Source organism: Heterobasidion irregulare (genome assembly GCF_000320585.1).
Source record: "Heterobasidion irregulare TC 32-1 unplaced genomic scaffold scaffold_08, whole genome shotgun sequence".
Classification (NCBI taxonomy): Eukaryota; Fungi; Basidiomycota; class Agaricomycetes; order Russulales; family Bondarzewiaceae; genus Heterobasidion; species Heterobasidion irregulare.
In genome coordinates, this window is record NW_009258204.1 from 210,375 (window position 1) to 225,175 (window position 14,801).

At 49.2% G+C, this 14,801-nt stretch overlaps 4 protein-coding genes across 4 annotated transcripts; 2 read left to right on the forward strand and 2 right to left on the reverse strand.

Annotated features, from left to right (window-relative positions):
* Positions 1–1,400: 1,400 nt before the first annotated feature.
* On the reverse strand, positions 1,401–1,778 carry HETIRDRAFT_50280 (uncharacterized protein; the record flags this gene model as incomplete). Its single annotated transcript, XM_009550477.1, has 1 exon — positions 1,401–1,778. A coding segment is annotated over one exon (378 nt), but the record flags the coding sequence as incomplete, so codon positions are not given.
* Positions 1,779–1,855: 77 nt separating this feature from the next.
* HETIRDRAFT_324811 (uncharacterized protein) lies at positions 1,856–3,079 on the reverse strand (the record flags this gene model as incomplete). Its single annotated transcript, XM_009550619.1, has 1 exon — positions 1,856–3,079. One exon carries the CDS (start codon positions 3,077–3,079, stop codon positions 1,856–1,858), a length of 1,224 nt encoding a protein of 407 aa, XP_009548914.1.
* A 7,978-nt stretch (positions 3,080–11,057) lies between these two features.
* HETIRDRAFT_324479 (uncharacterized protein) lies at positions 11,058–12,281 on the forward strand (the record flags this gene model as incomplete). The annotated part of the gene is made up of 1 exon (XM_009550620.1): positions 11,058–12,281. One exon carries the CDS (start codon positions 11,058–11,060, stop codon positions 12,279–12,281), a length of 1,224 nt encoding a protein of 407 aa, XP_009548915.1.
* A 77-nt stretch (positions 12,282–12,358) lies between these two features.
* On the forward strand, positions 12,359–12,736 carry HETIRDRAFT_50745 (uncharacterized protein; the record flags this gene model as incomplete). The annotated part of the gene is made up of 1 exon (XM_009550494.1): positions 12,359–12,736. A coding segment is annotated over one exon (378 nt), but the record flags the coding sequence as incomplete, so codon positions are not given.
* Positions 12,737–14,801: the final 2,065 nt, after the last annotated feature.

Here is a 14,801-nt window from a genome sequence, read left to right on the forward strand (position 1 = left end):
CGTTCGAAAGCTTCTTGGCATTTTGCAGTCCAGTTCCATTTCTCGTCCTTTTTGGTAAGGTCATGTAGGGGGCGTGCGATGAGTGAGAACTTGTCAATAAAGCGCCTGTAAAAATTCCCTAGGCCCAGGAAGGAGCGAATGTCGCGGACTGTGCGTGGAATTGGCCAATCTTTTATCGCGTCCACCTTTGAGTCCTCCATGGCGACATGGTCTTTTGAAATTGTATATCCCAGATATTGGAGTTTTTCCTTGTAAAACTCACATTTTTCGGGTTTTAAATATAGATCGTTGTCGCGTAGGATTTGGAAAACCTGGTTTAGGATTTTGACATGTTCCGCCATGGTTTTGGAGAAGACGAGGATGTCGTCCATATATACGGTTATCTTCCGGGCTGTGATGAGCTCCCTGAAGATCATGTTCATCATAGCTTGGAAGGTGGCTGGTGAGTTGGTTAGGCCGAAAAATATCACCGTAGGTTCGTAAGAACCTAACGGAGTGATGAAGCTCGCCTTCCACTCATCTCCCTCCTTGATGCGTATATTGTTGTATCCCCATCGCACATCCAATTTGCTAAAAATGACGGCCCCTTTTATCACGTCCAGTAGTTCTTGGATTAGTGGAAGGGGGCACACATTCGGGATGGTGTGCGAATTCAAGTGGCGATAGTCCTGTACCAGGCGTAGTTTTCCATCTTTTTTTCCTATGAAGAAAAATGGGGCTGCTGTTTGCGAGGTGGATCGACGGATAGTTCCTCTTTCCAGATGTTCCTTGATGAATTTTCCCAATTCGTCGTGTTTTTCTGGGCTCAGGGCGTAGATTTTGGGCACTTGAGGTTTGAAGGTTGGTTTTAAGTCAATGGCATGATCCCAGTAAGTGTGTTCTGGGAGGCGCTGCGACTTTCGTTCGCTAAAGATGTCCAAAAATTCGTGATGCGCCTTGGGAACTCTTTCCTTTAGATTGGTGACGATAATTTCGTCTTCCAGGTCTTGGTCGAAGCTGGCAAATCCTGACGGTTCGGGGGCCAGTTTCCGAATAACTGGGTCCCGGGTGGCCTGTTTTCCTGAGGGTTTGTCTGGGAGATCAGGTTCTCCCTCGTTTGGTGAAAGAGATGGCTTGTCTTGAGCCTTTCGTTTCTCTTCTGCGTATTTCCTTATGTCCTTTAGGAGCCATTTCCTTTTGAGGTATGCTCGTAGTCGGACACCAAACGTTCCGCTATGGTCGCGGAGTCCTACATCTTCCGATAGTCTTCGGAGATGTTCTAGGCGCTGTTTTTCGCGCTCATTGATGCGTGGTTTGTGCCGTGGCTCCACGTTTGATAACCGCCTGCTGTATGGCGGTTCTTCCCTTGCCCTGGTGAACCCATATGGTTGCTGGCATTTCTGGGGGCACCGATCAAAGTGCACTTCACGTCGCCTCCATTCGATGGAGGGATCGTGGTATTTCAACCAATCTGTTCCCAGGATAAGGTCGTCCTTCCCTAGATTGGAGATAAACATCTGGACGCGCTCAGTATGCGTTCGTCCACTGATGTCCCGAATGGTGAGGTTCACATCCAAGGCGGATCGGATGAGACCCGCTTTGTTAATGGTGTCATCGACGTTCCGGACGCGAATGGGGTTATTGAGTGTATAGGTGGGGAAACGATGTTTCTTGACCCAAGTTTCGTTTACTATAACCCCTTCGCAGGCCGAGTCGATGGTTGCTTTTGCTCCAGCGTATTGACTCCTGTTTGATACTTTCACGTTCAGGCGTATGGGGGTGATGATACGGTCGTTCATTGCTCCGATACGAATACAAGTGCGGGCATCAAACTCGGGTCGTCCTTGACCTCTCTCCTTCGCTGGTGAGGGAGAGGTCAGGAAAAACGCTCCGCGTGTCCCAAGATTACTTCTCTGGCTTCATCTTCTCCTAATTCTCCGAGCACTGCTCCGATTCGAGCAGAATGACTGACGCCTCCGTCTCCCCGTCGTCCGTTAGGTAGCATAGTGCGCTGCCCATGGTTCGTCTGGGGTCGTCCGGATGGGGTAGAGTGAGGACGTTCCATCGAAGGACCAGGTTGTGGTACCCGCTGGTTGTTGCGATGAACATCCTCTGTCTCCATTCCTCGATATATTCCCGCTTGGTTTCCCATAGCGGGTGCGTTGTCTTCTCCCTCCAGATCAACCGCGCGGTTTCTTCTCCCTGTTGTACCCATGCGTCTTTTCGAGTTTCCTCGAATCGGTTGAACGCCTCTGCGTAATGATGGGCAGTCAGCATTCCAGTGTCCTGTTTTCTTGCAATGGTAACAGGCGCCAGGAGGCTTGCCGTCATATTTCCGCTTTTGGCTACGGGCATTGCGCTTGCGTGTTGCGTCAATGTCCATGTCAACAACTTGGTTGTTCATTCTGCGAGGGGCGTTTGTGGAATTGTAGCGGGGAGAGATTTGGTTATGAAAACGATTCAGATAATCGCTTCGAAAGGAGGTGGAGTTGGCGAGGATGGCTTTTTGAGCTGTTCTGGCTCGAAGTCGTCCATCTATTTCGCAGGCTGTATTGATCCAGTCCTGAATCGTATCCTTTGGCTGAACTTCCTTGTCGTATATTTTGTCCATGACGCGCGGGTCTAGCCCGCGTTGGAAGTAAGGGACTTGCTCTTTATCGGAGATGTCGGCATCGGCGGCGATGAGAATGAATTGGTTGGAGTATTCATCAACCGTCATTCGTCCTTGGGAGAAGGCCATAAGTGCGCTTCGCGCCTTGTCGGTCTTGCCCGTCTCCCTGAACTGTAATTTGAACTTGGCTAAAAAGTCCTTCCAGGTGCCTAGATCGGTAGGTGGATCTGCTCCTACTGATTTGAGGAGGAAGTTCTCCGCCCAAGCTCCCGCCGTGCCGTATCTCATGCATGAGAGCACAAGGGATATTTTGTCTTGATCGGTCTTGTACCGATCGGATTCTGCTGCGAAAAGAAGGAGGCATTGGAGCATGAATTTCTGGGATTCAATGCGGTCGCCTGTGTAATTGTCTGGGAGTTTGACTTTTCCTCTTCCGGGTTGTACTGTCGCGGAAGGGGTGTTTGTAGAAGTCAAAGCTTGTCCCGACATTTCGGCGAGTGGTTCGTTTCGGGTGTTGATCGGTGTTTGGTTTGGTGAGTCGGAGTCTGACTCCGAGGTTGTTTCCTCTTGCTCCGAGTCTTCGGGGATTACCGGCGCCGGTTCCCTGTATTGTGGGGCTAGTTCCCACTGAGCTTCTGTTTCGTTCCAAATATCCTCTTCTTCTGTTCCGTCTTCAAGAGTGAAGTAATAACGCCCGTTTCGGTATGAGCAGTTATCGTAATTCGGAGGGGCAGTTCTGTTATTGTCTTCGTAGACCCAGAAGTCCCCTTCGCGCCGGATAGGGCGATTGTTGTGACGGAGTTGGTTATTGATACGTCTAGTGCCGGGTGGATATTCCTGGCCTAGGTCTTGCTCCAGAGTGTGTGCAGTAACGCTTTCTCAATGGGGGTCTATATCCCCACTGAGCAAGGTTATGAGAGAGAGTGTGGCAGCAAGCTAGTGCGAGCAAGGTAGGGGCAGAAGAGTCTATTCTAGTGTTACGACTGCTCGTCGGTAACCCCAAGAGTAGGAGGTTCTTCCCTAGGTCACTCGTGGAGGATGGGTGGAACGGTGGTCTCAACTGTACGTGTAGCACAGGAGCCAGAAGTGTATTGCGATATAGCAATGAAGACTGTAGTGAGAAGACTACAGTGGATGAGGGTGCTGTGGTAGGAAGACCACAACGAACGAAGAGAATAGACTGAAGAACCTCAGCCTACTCTATGGGCCTTTTATACTACTTTAGGAAGTAGGGCGTGAGAATACCATATATGTATCCGTAGGTATACTCTAAGTCGTCTCTCTCAATAACGACTACTCTTGTGTTTCCCCGTTAGTCTCCTTCCGGCCAGGAACGACTAGGAGCTCAATGCCCGATGTGTGAGTAGTTTGTAAGGCGGCGTTCCATGCCCGCTACACAATAGGCCCGTGATACTCGACCAACGATAAGATGATCCGTTGGGAGTGGATGACCAAGGTTACTATCTGTACCTTGTTTGTACGCCTCACCTAGTGAGGCCGCTTGATATTTGTGATGATCGTGTCGGTATAGACCGCCGTTAAGGCCCGACAGAACGTGATCATAACAGAACCCAGGCAACCCTCCGCCGCGGAACAACTACTGGCGGGAGTGTTCGACACCGGCCTGGAACGCCTCCTCCTAGTGCTCGACTTCGTACAGACGAGGGACAGAATAACCGAAGTAGCCGCAGAACTCGCCGCGCTGATTCGGAGGCTAGAAGAAATCGCTCTTGGACTCGATCCGAGCTCGATGCATGGGACGCTTTAGACGACCCTGGAAACTACGACGACGCCGATCCGTATTATCGACCTGATGAAGGGGGCGATGGGTATCAAGGACCCTATGACTACTAGAGAAGGGCAGTCGCGGAGCGAGAAAGGGGGTAAGGAAGTTGAGGAACTCCTACCCCTACTAGGGTCCGAAATGACCTTAAACTATCGATCGTCCGCAACGACGTAAAACTAGGATCGTCCCTCAAGACGTTAAACTGTACGACCTCGTCCGAAAGAGACGTTAAACTACCCCACGTCCGGAATGACGTCTAAACTATCGGACCTGCATGTCTTAAAACTGTGAAAAGATAAGAAGGCAGGGGAAGTACCTGACCATTTTAGTCCTAGGTTCAAATGATGGTACGAATCAAGGACAACAGCGGGCATAATTCCACGTACGACCTACGGCGGAACCTTTCACATCCTCGCTGTCAAGGAGTTAATCTGACAGATGCATCGAGCGTCCCATTTGGATCCTCAGTTTTACAGGGTTTTTTCTGCATTAGGGAACCCTCTACATGACATATACTCTACTCGTAGGTGTCGACAAGCCGGCTCTTCGCCTTGGTACAGGCGAAGCGCCCATACATAACCGGTTGCAAGTCCGAGCCAAGAAATTATGATGCACAACTCGTTAAGTGAACCCTCACAGTCAAGGTCTGACTGGTGTTTTGGGACGTCCCACTTTGGATCTCCCGTTTTACAGGATCGTTTCCGCATTAGGGGATCCTACAGCTGGCGCATGAGATGATGTAGAGAGCGGGCCGCCTCTACTTCACAAGTCTTCCAAATTGATGCGAGGCCATAAAATACATCCGGAACGATGTAAAACTACCAAAGGCTTGGTCCGCAATGACTATAAACTACTAGGGTCCGCAATGACGTTAAACTAGTCTTCGTCCGAAACGACGGAAAACTATCCTCGTCCGAAACGACGGAAAACTATCCTCGTCCAAAACGACAGAAAACTATCCATCATCCGAGAATGACATAAAACTACCATTGACCCAAGGAGCGTGGTTGCATTCTGGTGAAGCGCGGATTTTCGGGAGGATCCGCGTCGCAGAACCCTGCCTATAAGAGGTCGAAGCGCTTCCGATATTCACTCGCTTTTCGGTAAAAGAATATCGGGTCGTCTTGGTTCAAATCCAAGCGAGGGGTCTGGGGACATGGAAGAGCAAGCATCTCTTCATGGAGCGCTCAGTCTAGTCCTGGAGTCGAAGTACAAGAAATTCCGCTCCAAGACCTAGTCAGGAGGCAACTAGGACACGTGCCTTGAGTCGAAGATCTAGTAGGAAGGGACTAGATCACGCGACTCTCGTCTGGCCCGCATAGCGGAAGAACGGCAAGAGGGGGCCACTCACAAGTCTATTCCGCCACATGTCGTCCGCAACGACGATAAACTACGGAGCGTCCGGGATGACGTTAAACTAAGCATTGTTTTTCCACAATATTTGTGGCGAAACAATGTCCGCGATGACGCTAAACTATTGTCCCTTTCCACATAGGGATTGTTCGAGGCCAATGGCATCGACGTCCGCAACGACGGTAAACTACGGGCATCCGAAACGATGTAAAACTACTGTCCCTTCGTTCTAGGGATCGTAGGATGTGTCTCAATATTGGGATGCCTCCTAGTCCGGAATGACTTTAAACTACTTGTCCCTTTAAGCATAGGGATTGTGCGTGGTGGAAATCAAGGTTATCCCCACGCGTCCGAAACGACGCTAAACTACTTGTCCCTTCAAGTATAGGGATTGTGCGTGGCGATCTTGACAAGATACCGCGTGTCCGCAACGACGTTAAACTAGTGCCCCTGGACTTAGGGGTTGTCATTGATGTCCAATCCCCTGGACACCAATGCGTCCGCAATGACGGAAAACTATTTGCTCCTTACCGCATAGGAGTTGTGGATTGACCGCCATGCTGTCAATCGGTCCGCGATGACATTAAACTACGTGCTCCTTACCGAATAGGAGTTGTGGTTGTTGACCAAGACCGTGGTCACCAACCGTCCGAGATGACGTTAAACTACTCGTCCCTTTTCAGTATAGGGATCATCATCAACGTCGTCCTTGACGAGAACGACGATGATAATGTCCGAAATGACATTAAACTACCCTCATCCTCGGAGGAAAAGCCTATCGTGACTCGAGGGACATAGTCAGACGATAGCTCGCCTAAAGCACGGCGTTAAACTGCAAAAGTCGCTTATCGCACGGCATTAAACTGCGAGGATGCCTACCTCACGGCATTAAACTGAGCGGTCTCCTAATATTGAGACGTATAAGTTATCCGGTTTGATATAGCATAAACCGTTCCCATCATGCCTCAGTGGAAATCTGCGGGATAAAGTCTGGTCTAGGGCCCTATGCACACAACCGATGGAAATTCCGGCGTGCAGAAACATCTTTTTCCCACAGATATTCCATGTTGATGATGAAGAAGGTCCGCAAATGACCTAGAAGTAAACTACAAGGCAGCGCAGGGCGCCTTAATAACATCCGAAACGATGTAAAACTACTGTCGTCCGCAACGACGATAAACTACGGAACGTCCGGCAAGACGTTTAAACTGCTAGTCGTGGATATATCTCGCGACCCGACCAATATATCAGCTGTGGTCTTAATGTCCATTCGTGCAAGCGAACGGGCCGATCCGGAGAAGGAGTCAGACTCCTCCTTGCTCCTCACGGCACCCTTCAAGTCTAATTCTCTTCACATCCTTGCCTCAAACCCAATACGCATAGTGAATCAAACAAACTCTGGACGTCGAACTAACTCACCGGAGATGAGCCCACCTTATGGGGGCAATACTGCTTGGGATTTATGGCTGCAACCTCACCGGAGATGAGCTCACCGTATGGGAGCGATACTGCTTGGGATGTTAAGATGGTAGTCTGGGGAAGTAGGCCTAAGCCTTTGTAAAGCGATCAACCTACTTGCCCGTGGACGCCATCCTCTGAACGCCAAGAGGAACAACAAAAATCACGAGGATAACGACTATCCTGGAAACACTGAGGTTTGGCCCTCGGAGAAGGAAGAAGAAGAACCTGATGACACGAATCGGAACCCACATGCTAGAGTTTCTATTCATCCACACACCACTCGCATTCATACGCCTTTCTTGATGCTGTTCCAGAGGAGGCTGGAAGTAAGACCGCGATGGAATTGCCGCGGCAAAATCAATCCTTACGGGTGAAGGAAGAACATCCTAGTGGCCCAGGGCTTGGATACCCCTGCGTTATGGCCGAGAAACAAACAGCTCAACGGAGATGGAAAACTCCTAGAGGATCAAATGACGTAAGTCGGTCTTCCTCCCAGAAAACAAAGTCATGTCCCGGAAGTCGTATCCGGAGACCGTTTTTGGATCAAGAAAGCAAATCATATATGGAGTGGCGATGAAGCGCAAAGCATTGTCCTACCAGGTGAATAGGACGTAGAAAGGGGGTATTGTTATGATCACGTTCTGTCGGGCCTTAAGGGCGGTCTATTCCGACACGATCATCACAAATATCAAGCGGCCTCACAAGGTGAGGCGTACAAACAAGGTACAGATAGTAACCTTGGTCATCCACTCCCAACGGATCACCTTATCGTTGGTCGAGTATCACGGGCCTATTGCGTAGCGGGCATGGAACGCCGCCTTACAAACTACTCACACATCGGGCATTGAGCTCCTAGTCTTTCCTGGCCGGAAAGAGACTAACGGAGAAACACAAGAGTAGTCGTTATTGAGAGAGAACGACTTAGAGTATACCTACGGATACATATATGGTATTCTCACGCCCTACTTCCTAAAGTAGTATAAAAGGCCCATAGAGTAGGCTGAGGTTCTTCAGTCTATTCTCTTCGTTCGTTGTGGTCTTCCTACCACAGCACCCTCATCCACTGTAGCCTTCCTACTACAGTCTTCATTGCTATATCGCAATACACTTCTGGCTCCTGTGCTACACGTACAGTTGAGACCACCGTTCCACACATCCTCCACGAGTGACATAGGGAAGAACCTCCTACTCTTGGGGTTACCGACGAGCAGTCGTAACATCTCTTAGGATGACCACTCTTGTGCTTCTCCGATCGTCTCCTTCTAGCTAGAAAAGACTAGGAGCTCCATGCTCTGCATGTAAGTAGTTTGTAAGGCAGGAAGGAATGCCTGCTGCAATAAAGGCTTGTGATACTTGACCAACAATGGGTGATCCGTTGGGAAAGGATGACCAGGGTTATTACCTGTACCTTGATGTATGCCTCAACCTATGAGGCCGCCTAGTATTTGTGATGATCGTATCGGAATAGACCGCCGTTAAGGCCCGATAGTTGTGATCATAATAATTGTGTCATCAAACTTGTTGCCTGGGATGCTACCATCATCAACAAACAGCTGGCAGAGTGTTCCTACAAGGTTGCCAAGGGCAGCGGCGGTCATGCTCATGAAGTGGGATGATGCACCAGTAAGGCCGCATAGCATGTGGAGGTATTTGTAGTATCCTTATCCTGCTATATAGAAGCAGATGTATGGCTGATCCTCTTCGGCTATGGGACAAGCATAAAATCCAGATGCAAAGTCAAAAATGGTGACCCACCAATATCCTACAAGTGCCTGCTGCTTTGCATAGGTGTTGCCCTGTGGCATCGGGGGAACACTTGTGAGGTTATTTAGTGCCTTGAAACTTTGGCAAATTCATTATTTGGTCTGCTTGGTAGATGGGTCTGGTTATGCCATTTGTTTTTTATAAGGTGGGAGGTCATATTTGGTAGGAAATCCATGGGCCAGGCATTCATCATTGACTCTGTGCATGAGTTCCTCAGTCGACAGGCCCTTGGTGGTGTGTGCTTTCTGTGTCAGAACAGTGTTGCCACAGAATTTGACATCTTCTGGGGAAATGGAATGACTCCAAAGTCTAAATAAGTGGAGAGATTGCCAAGGTGAGTCCACATGGACCTGGAGATAAGAACCACATGCCACATGGGTAAACCATTTGGAAACTTGGGAGCTCTGAGGATAACAAAGGATAGGTCAACAGAAGTCATAAGGACAATAAGAAATAGAATGACAGATCCATTCCGAGTCAACAAAGTGTTCAGCTGCCTCCGATTCGGGACACCGAAGCCGACCAAATATGCCAAGCATGTGAAGTGTACTAACATCTGGAAAACCACTCCCTTGTATTAGCTCTGGATTATATCTAATAGTGTCTAAAAGTATCTAAAAGTGTTCAATTTCCTAATTGGGAGCAACACATTGTGAGTATTAGATTGGTTTCTAATTTCATGATATTAGCACTAATTCTATATTAAAAAGTCTTTAATTATCAGTAAGAAATAGTAAGTACTACTGCTCTATCAGTAAGAAGGTAAAGATGTGGCACATTAGATACTGTTTCAGCACATTACTCTCTTTTATATATGCCTATACCATTATCTTGTAGCTCTTTTGCTGACTTTTGAGCTGCCTTTAAAAGGGACATAGAAAGAGAAAAATGTGCATTGATGCCCTCAGCTGCTTTTTTGGCAGCTTGGCAGCTGCCACAAGAGACCATGAAGACCTTGGTATTGTTATGATCACGTTCTGTCGGGCCTTAACGGCGGTCTATACCGACACGATCATCACAAATATCACGCGGCCTCACAGGCTGAGGCGTACACCAAGGTACAGATATTAACCTTGGTCATCCACTCCCAACGGATCACCTTATCGTTGGTCGAGTATCACGGGCCTATTGTATTAGCGGGCATGGAACGCCGCCTTATAAATTACTCACACGCAGGGCATGAACCTCCTAGTCTCTCCTGGCCGGAAGGAGACCAACGGAGAAGCACAAGAGTAGTCGTTATTGAGAGAGACGACTTAGAGAATACCTACAGATACATATTCGGTATTCTCACGCCCTACTTCCCAAAGTAGTATAAAAGGCCCATAGAATAGGCTGAGGATCTTCAGTCTATTCTCTTCGTTCGCTGTAGTCTTCCTACTACAGCCCTTCGTTCACTGTGGTCTTCCTACCACAGTACTTCGTTCTCCTGTATCTTCACATACAGGAATCTTCGTTCAGTACTGTCTTCCTACAGTACTCCTTCATTGCTACATCGCAATACACTTCTGGCTCCTGTGCTACACGTACAGTCGAGACCACCGCTCCACACATCCTCCACGAGTGACCTAGGGAAGAACCTCCTACTCTTGGGGTTACCGACGAGCAGTCGTAACACTAGAATAGACTCTTCTGCCCCTACCTTGCTCGCACTAGCTTGCTGCCACACTCTCTCTCATAACCTTGCTCAGTGGGGATATAGACCCCCATTGAGAAAGTGTTACTGCACACACTCTGGAGCAAGACCTAGGCCAGGAATACCCACCCGGCACTAGACGTATCAATAACCAACTCCGTCACAACAATCGCCCTATCCGGCGCGAAGGGGACTTCTGGGTCTACGAAGACAATAACGGAACTGCCCCTCCGAATTACGATAACTGCTCATACCGAAACGGGCGTTATTACTTCACCCTTGAAGACGGAACAGAAGAAGAGGATATTTGGAACGAAACAGAAGCTCAGTGGGAACTAGCCCCACAATACAGGGAACCGGCGCCGGTAATCCCCGAAGACTCGGAGCAAGAGGAAACAACCTCGGAATCAGACTCCGACTCACCAGACCAAACACCGATCAACACCCGAAACGAACCACTCGCCGAAATGTCGGGACAAGCTTCGACTTCTACAAACACCCCTTCCGCGACAGTACAACCCGGAAGAGGAAAAGTCAAACTCCCAGACAATTACACAGGCGACCGCATTGAATCCCAGAAATTCATGCTCCAATGCCTCCTTCTCTTCGCAGCAGAATCCGATCGGTACAAGACCGATCAAGACAAAATATCCCTTGTGCTCTCATGCATGAGATACGGCACGGCGGGAGCTTGGGCGGAGAACTTCCTCCTCAAATCAGTAGGAGCGGATCCACCTACCGATCTAGGCACCTGGAAGGACTTTTTAGCCAAGTTCAAATTACAGTTCAGGGAGACGGGCAAGACCGATAAGGCGCGAAGCGCACTCATGGCCTTCTCCCAAGGACGAATGACGGTTGATGAATACTCCAACCAATTCATTCTCATCGCCGCCGATGCCGACATCTCCGATAAAGAGCAAGTCCCTTACTTCCAACGCGGGTTAGACCCGCGCGTCATGGACAAAATATACGACAAGGAAGTTCAGCCAAAGGATACGATTCAGGACTGGATCAATACAGCCTGCGAAATAGATGGACGACTTCGAGCCAGAACAGCTCAAAAAGCCATCCTCGCCAACTCCACCTCCTTTCGAAGCGATTATCTGAATCGTTTTCATAACCAAATCTCTCCCCGCTACAATTCCACAAACGCCCCTCGCAGAATGAACAACCAGGTGGTTGACATGGACATTGACGCTACCAGAAAGCGTAACGCCGAAAGTCAAAAGAGAAAATTTGACGGCAAGCGAACCACCTCCTGTTCCAACTGCGGAAAACCAGGGCACTCTAGCGCTAACTGTTGGTCACCACGCAGAGGCGTTCGCCCAGTTCGAGGAAACTCGAAAAGACGCCTGGGTACGACAGGGAGAGGAAACCGCGCGGTTGATTTGGAGGGAGAAGACGACGCACCCGCTATGGGAAACCAAGCGGGAATATATCGAGGAATGGAGACAGAGGATGTCCCTCGCAACGACCAGCGGGTACCACAACCTGGTCCTTCGATGGAACGTCCTCACTCTACCTCATCCGGACGACCCCAAACGAACCATGGGCAACGCGCTGTGTTACCTAACGGACGACGGGGAGACGGAAGCGTCAGTCATTCTGCTCGAATCGGAGCAGTACTCGGAGAACTAGGGGAAGATGAAGCAAGAGAAGTGATCCTGGGACACGCGGAGCGTTTTTCCTGACCTCTCCCTCACCAGCGAAGGAGAGAGGTCAAGGACGACCCGAGTTTGATGCCCGCACTTGTATTCGTATCGGAGCAATGAACGACCGTATCATCACCCCCATACGCCTGAACGTGAAAGTATCAAACAGGAGTCAAAACGCTGGAGCAAAGGCAACCATCGACTCGGCCTGCGAAGGGGTTATAGTAAACGAAACTTGGGTCAAGAAACATCGTTTCCCCACCTATACACTCAACAACCCCATTCGCGTCCGGAACGTCGACGACACCATTAACAAAGCAGGTCTCATCCGATCCGCCTTGGATGTGAACCTCACCATTCGGGACATCAGTGGACGAACGCATACCAAGCGCGTCCAGATGTTTATCTCCAATCTAGGGAAAGACGACCTTATCCTGGGAACAGATTGGTTGAAATACCACGATCCCTCCATCGAATGGAGGCGACGTGAAGTGCACTTTGATCGGTGCCCCCAGAAATGCCAGCAACCATATGGGTTCACTAGGGCAAGGGAAGAACCGCCATACAGCAGGCAGTTATCAGACGTGGAGCCACGGCACAAACCACGCATCAATGAGCGCGAAAAACAGCGCCTCGAACATCTCCGAAGACTATCGGAAGATGTAGGACTCCGCGATCACAGCGGAACGTTTGGCGTCCGACTACGAGCATACCTCAAAAGGAAATGGCTCCTAAAGGACATAAGGAAATACGCAGAAGAGAAACGAAAGGCTCAAGACAAGCCATCTCTTTCACCAAACGAGGGAGAACCTGATCTCCCAGACAAACCCTCAGGAAAACAGGCCACCCGGGACCCAGTTATTCGGAAACTGGCCCCCGAACCGTCAGGATTTGCCAGTTTCGACCAAGACCTGGAAGACGAAATTATCGTCACCAATCTAAAGGAAAGAGTTCCCAAGGCGCATCACGAATTTTTGGACATCTTTAGCGAACGAAAGTCGCAGCGACTCCCAGAACACACTTACTGGGACCATGCCATCGACTTGAAACCAACCTTCAAACCTCAAGTGCCCAAAATCTACGCCCTGAGCCCAGAGAAACATGACGAATTAGGAAAATTCATCAAGGAACATCTAGAGAGAGGAACCATCCGTCGATCCACCTCGCAAACAGCAGCCCCATTTTTCTTTATAGGAAAAAAGGATGGAAAACTACGCCCGGTACAGGACTATCGCCACTTAAATTCGCACACCATCCCGAATGTGTGCCCCCTTCCACTAATCCAGGAACTACTGGATGTGATAAAAGGGGCCATCATTTTTAGCAAATTGGACGTGCGATGGGGATACAACAATATACGCATCAAAGAAGGAGATGAGTGGAAGGCGAGCTTCATCACTCCGTTAGGTTCTTACGAACCCACGGTGATGTTTTTCGGCCTGACCAACTCACCAGCCACCTTCCAAGCTATGATGAACATGATCTTCAGAGAGCTCATCACAGCCCGGAAGATAACCGTATATATGGACGACATCCTCGTCTTCTCCAAAACCATGGCAGAACACGTCAAAATCCTAAACCAGGTTTTCCAAATCCTACGCGACAACGATCTATATTTGAAACCCGAAAAATGCGAGTTTTACAAGGAAAAGCTCCAATACCTGGGATATACAATTTCAAAAGACCATGTCGCCATGGAGGACTCAAAGGTGGACGCAATAAAAGATTGGCCAATCCCACGTACAGTCCGCGACATTCGCTCCTTCCTGGGTCTAGGGAATTTTTACAGGCGCTTTATTGACAAGTTCTCACTCATCGCGCGCCCCCTACATGACCTCACCAAAAAGGACGAGAAATGGAACTGGACTACAAAATGCCAAGAAGCTTTCGAACGATTAAAGAAAGCTTTTATCAGTAAACCCGTCTTGAACTATCCAGATCCCATGCACCCATATCGACTAGTAACGGACGCATCACTAATCGCCTATGGAGCTACCCTTCTACAAGAAGGAAAAGATGGTGACTGGCACCCAGTCGCTTTCCTCTCTGGATCGTTTTCACCAGCAGAGCGGAATTACGACGTTCACGACCGGGAACTCTTGGCTATAATCAAAGCGTTGGAACATTGGAATCATTACCTCGAAGGCGCACGACACCCCTTCGAGATTTGGACAGATCATAAAAACCTGGAACACTTCCAAACGGCGCGAGACCTATCACGACGACACGCCCGTTGGAGCCTTTATTTGAGCAGATTCGACTTTACACTCAGCTATAAAGCAGGATCGACAAATCACTCTGATGCTCTGTCCAGGCGTCCAGATCTAAGTGAGGGGGTAGAATCTGACAACAAATCTCAAATTTTACTCCCGGCCAAGCTTTTCAACAAATCCGACGAAACATTGGTAGAACCGTCCCCGACACGGCATATAAAATCCACGGAAATTGCCTCTTCAAACCTCATCTCCCTCATCCGACACTCGAAATCGGAACATGACGCCTTAACAAGAGTAGCTCTTGCAAAACTCTTACGAGTAGGACCACAAGGGATGAGAGGAT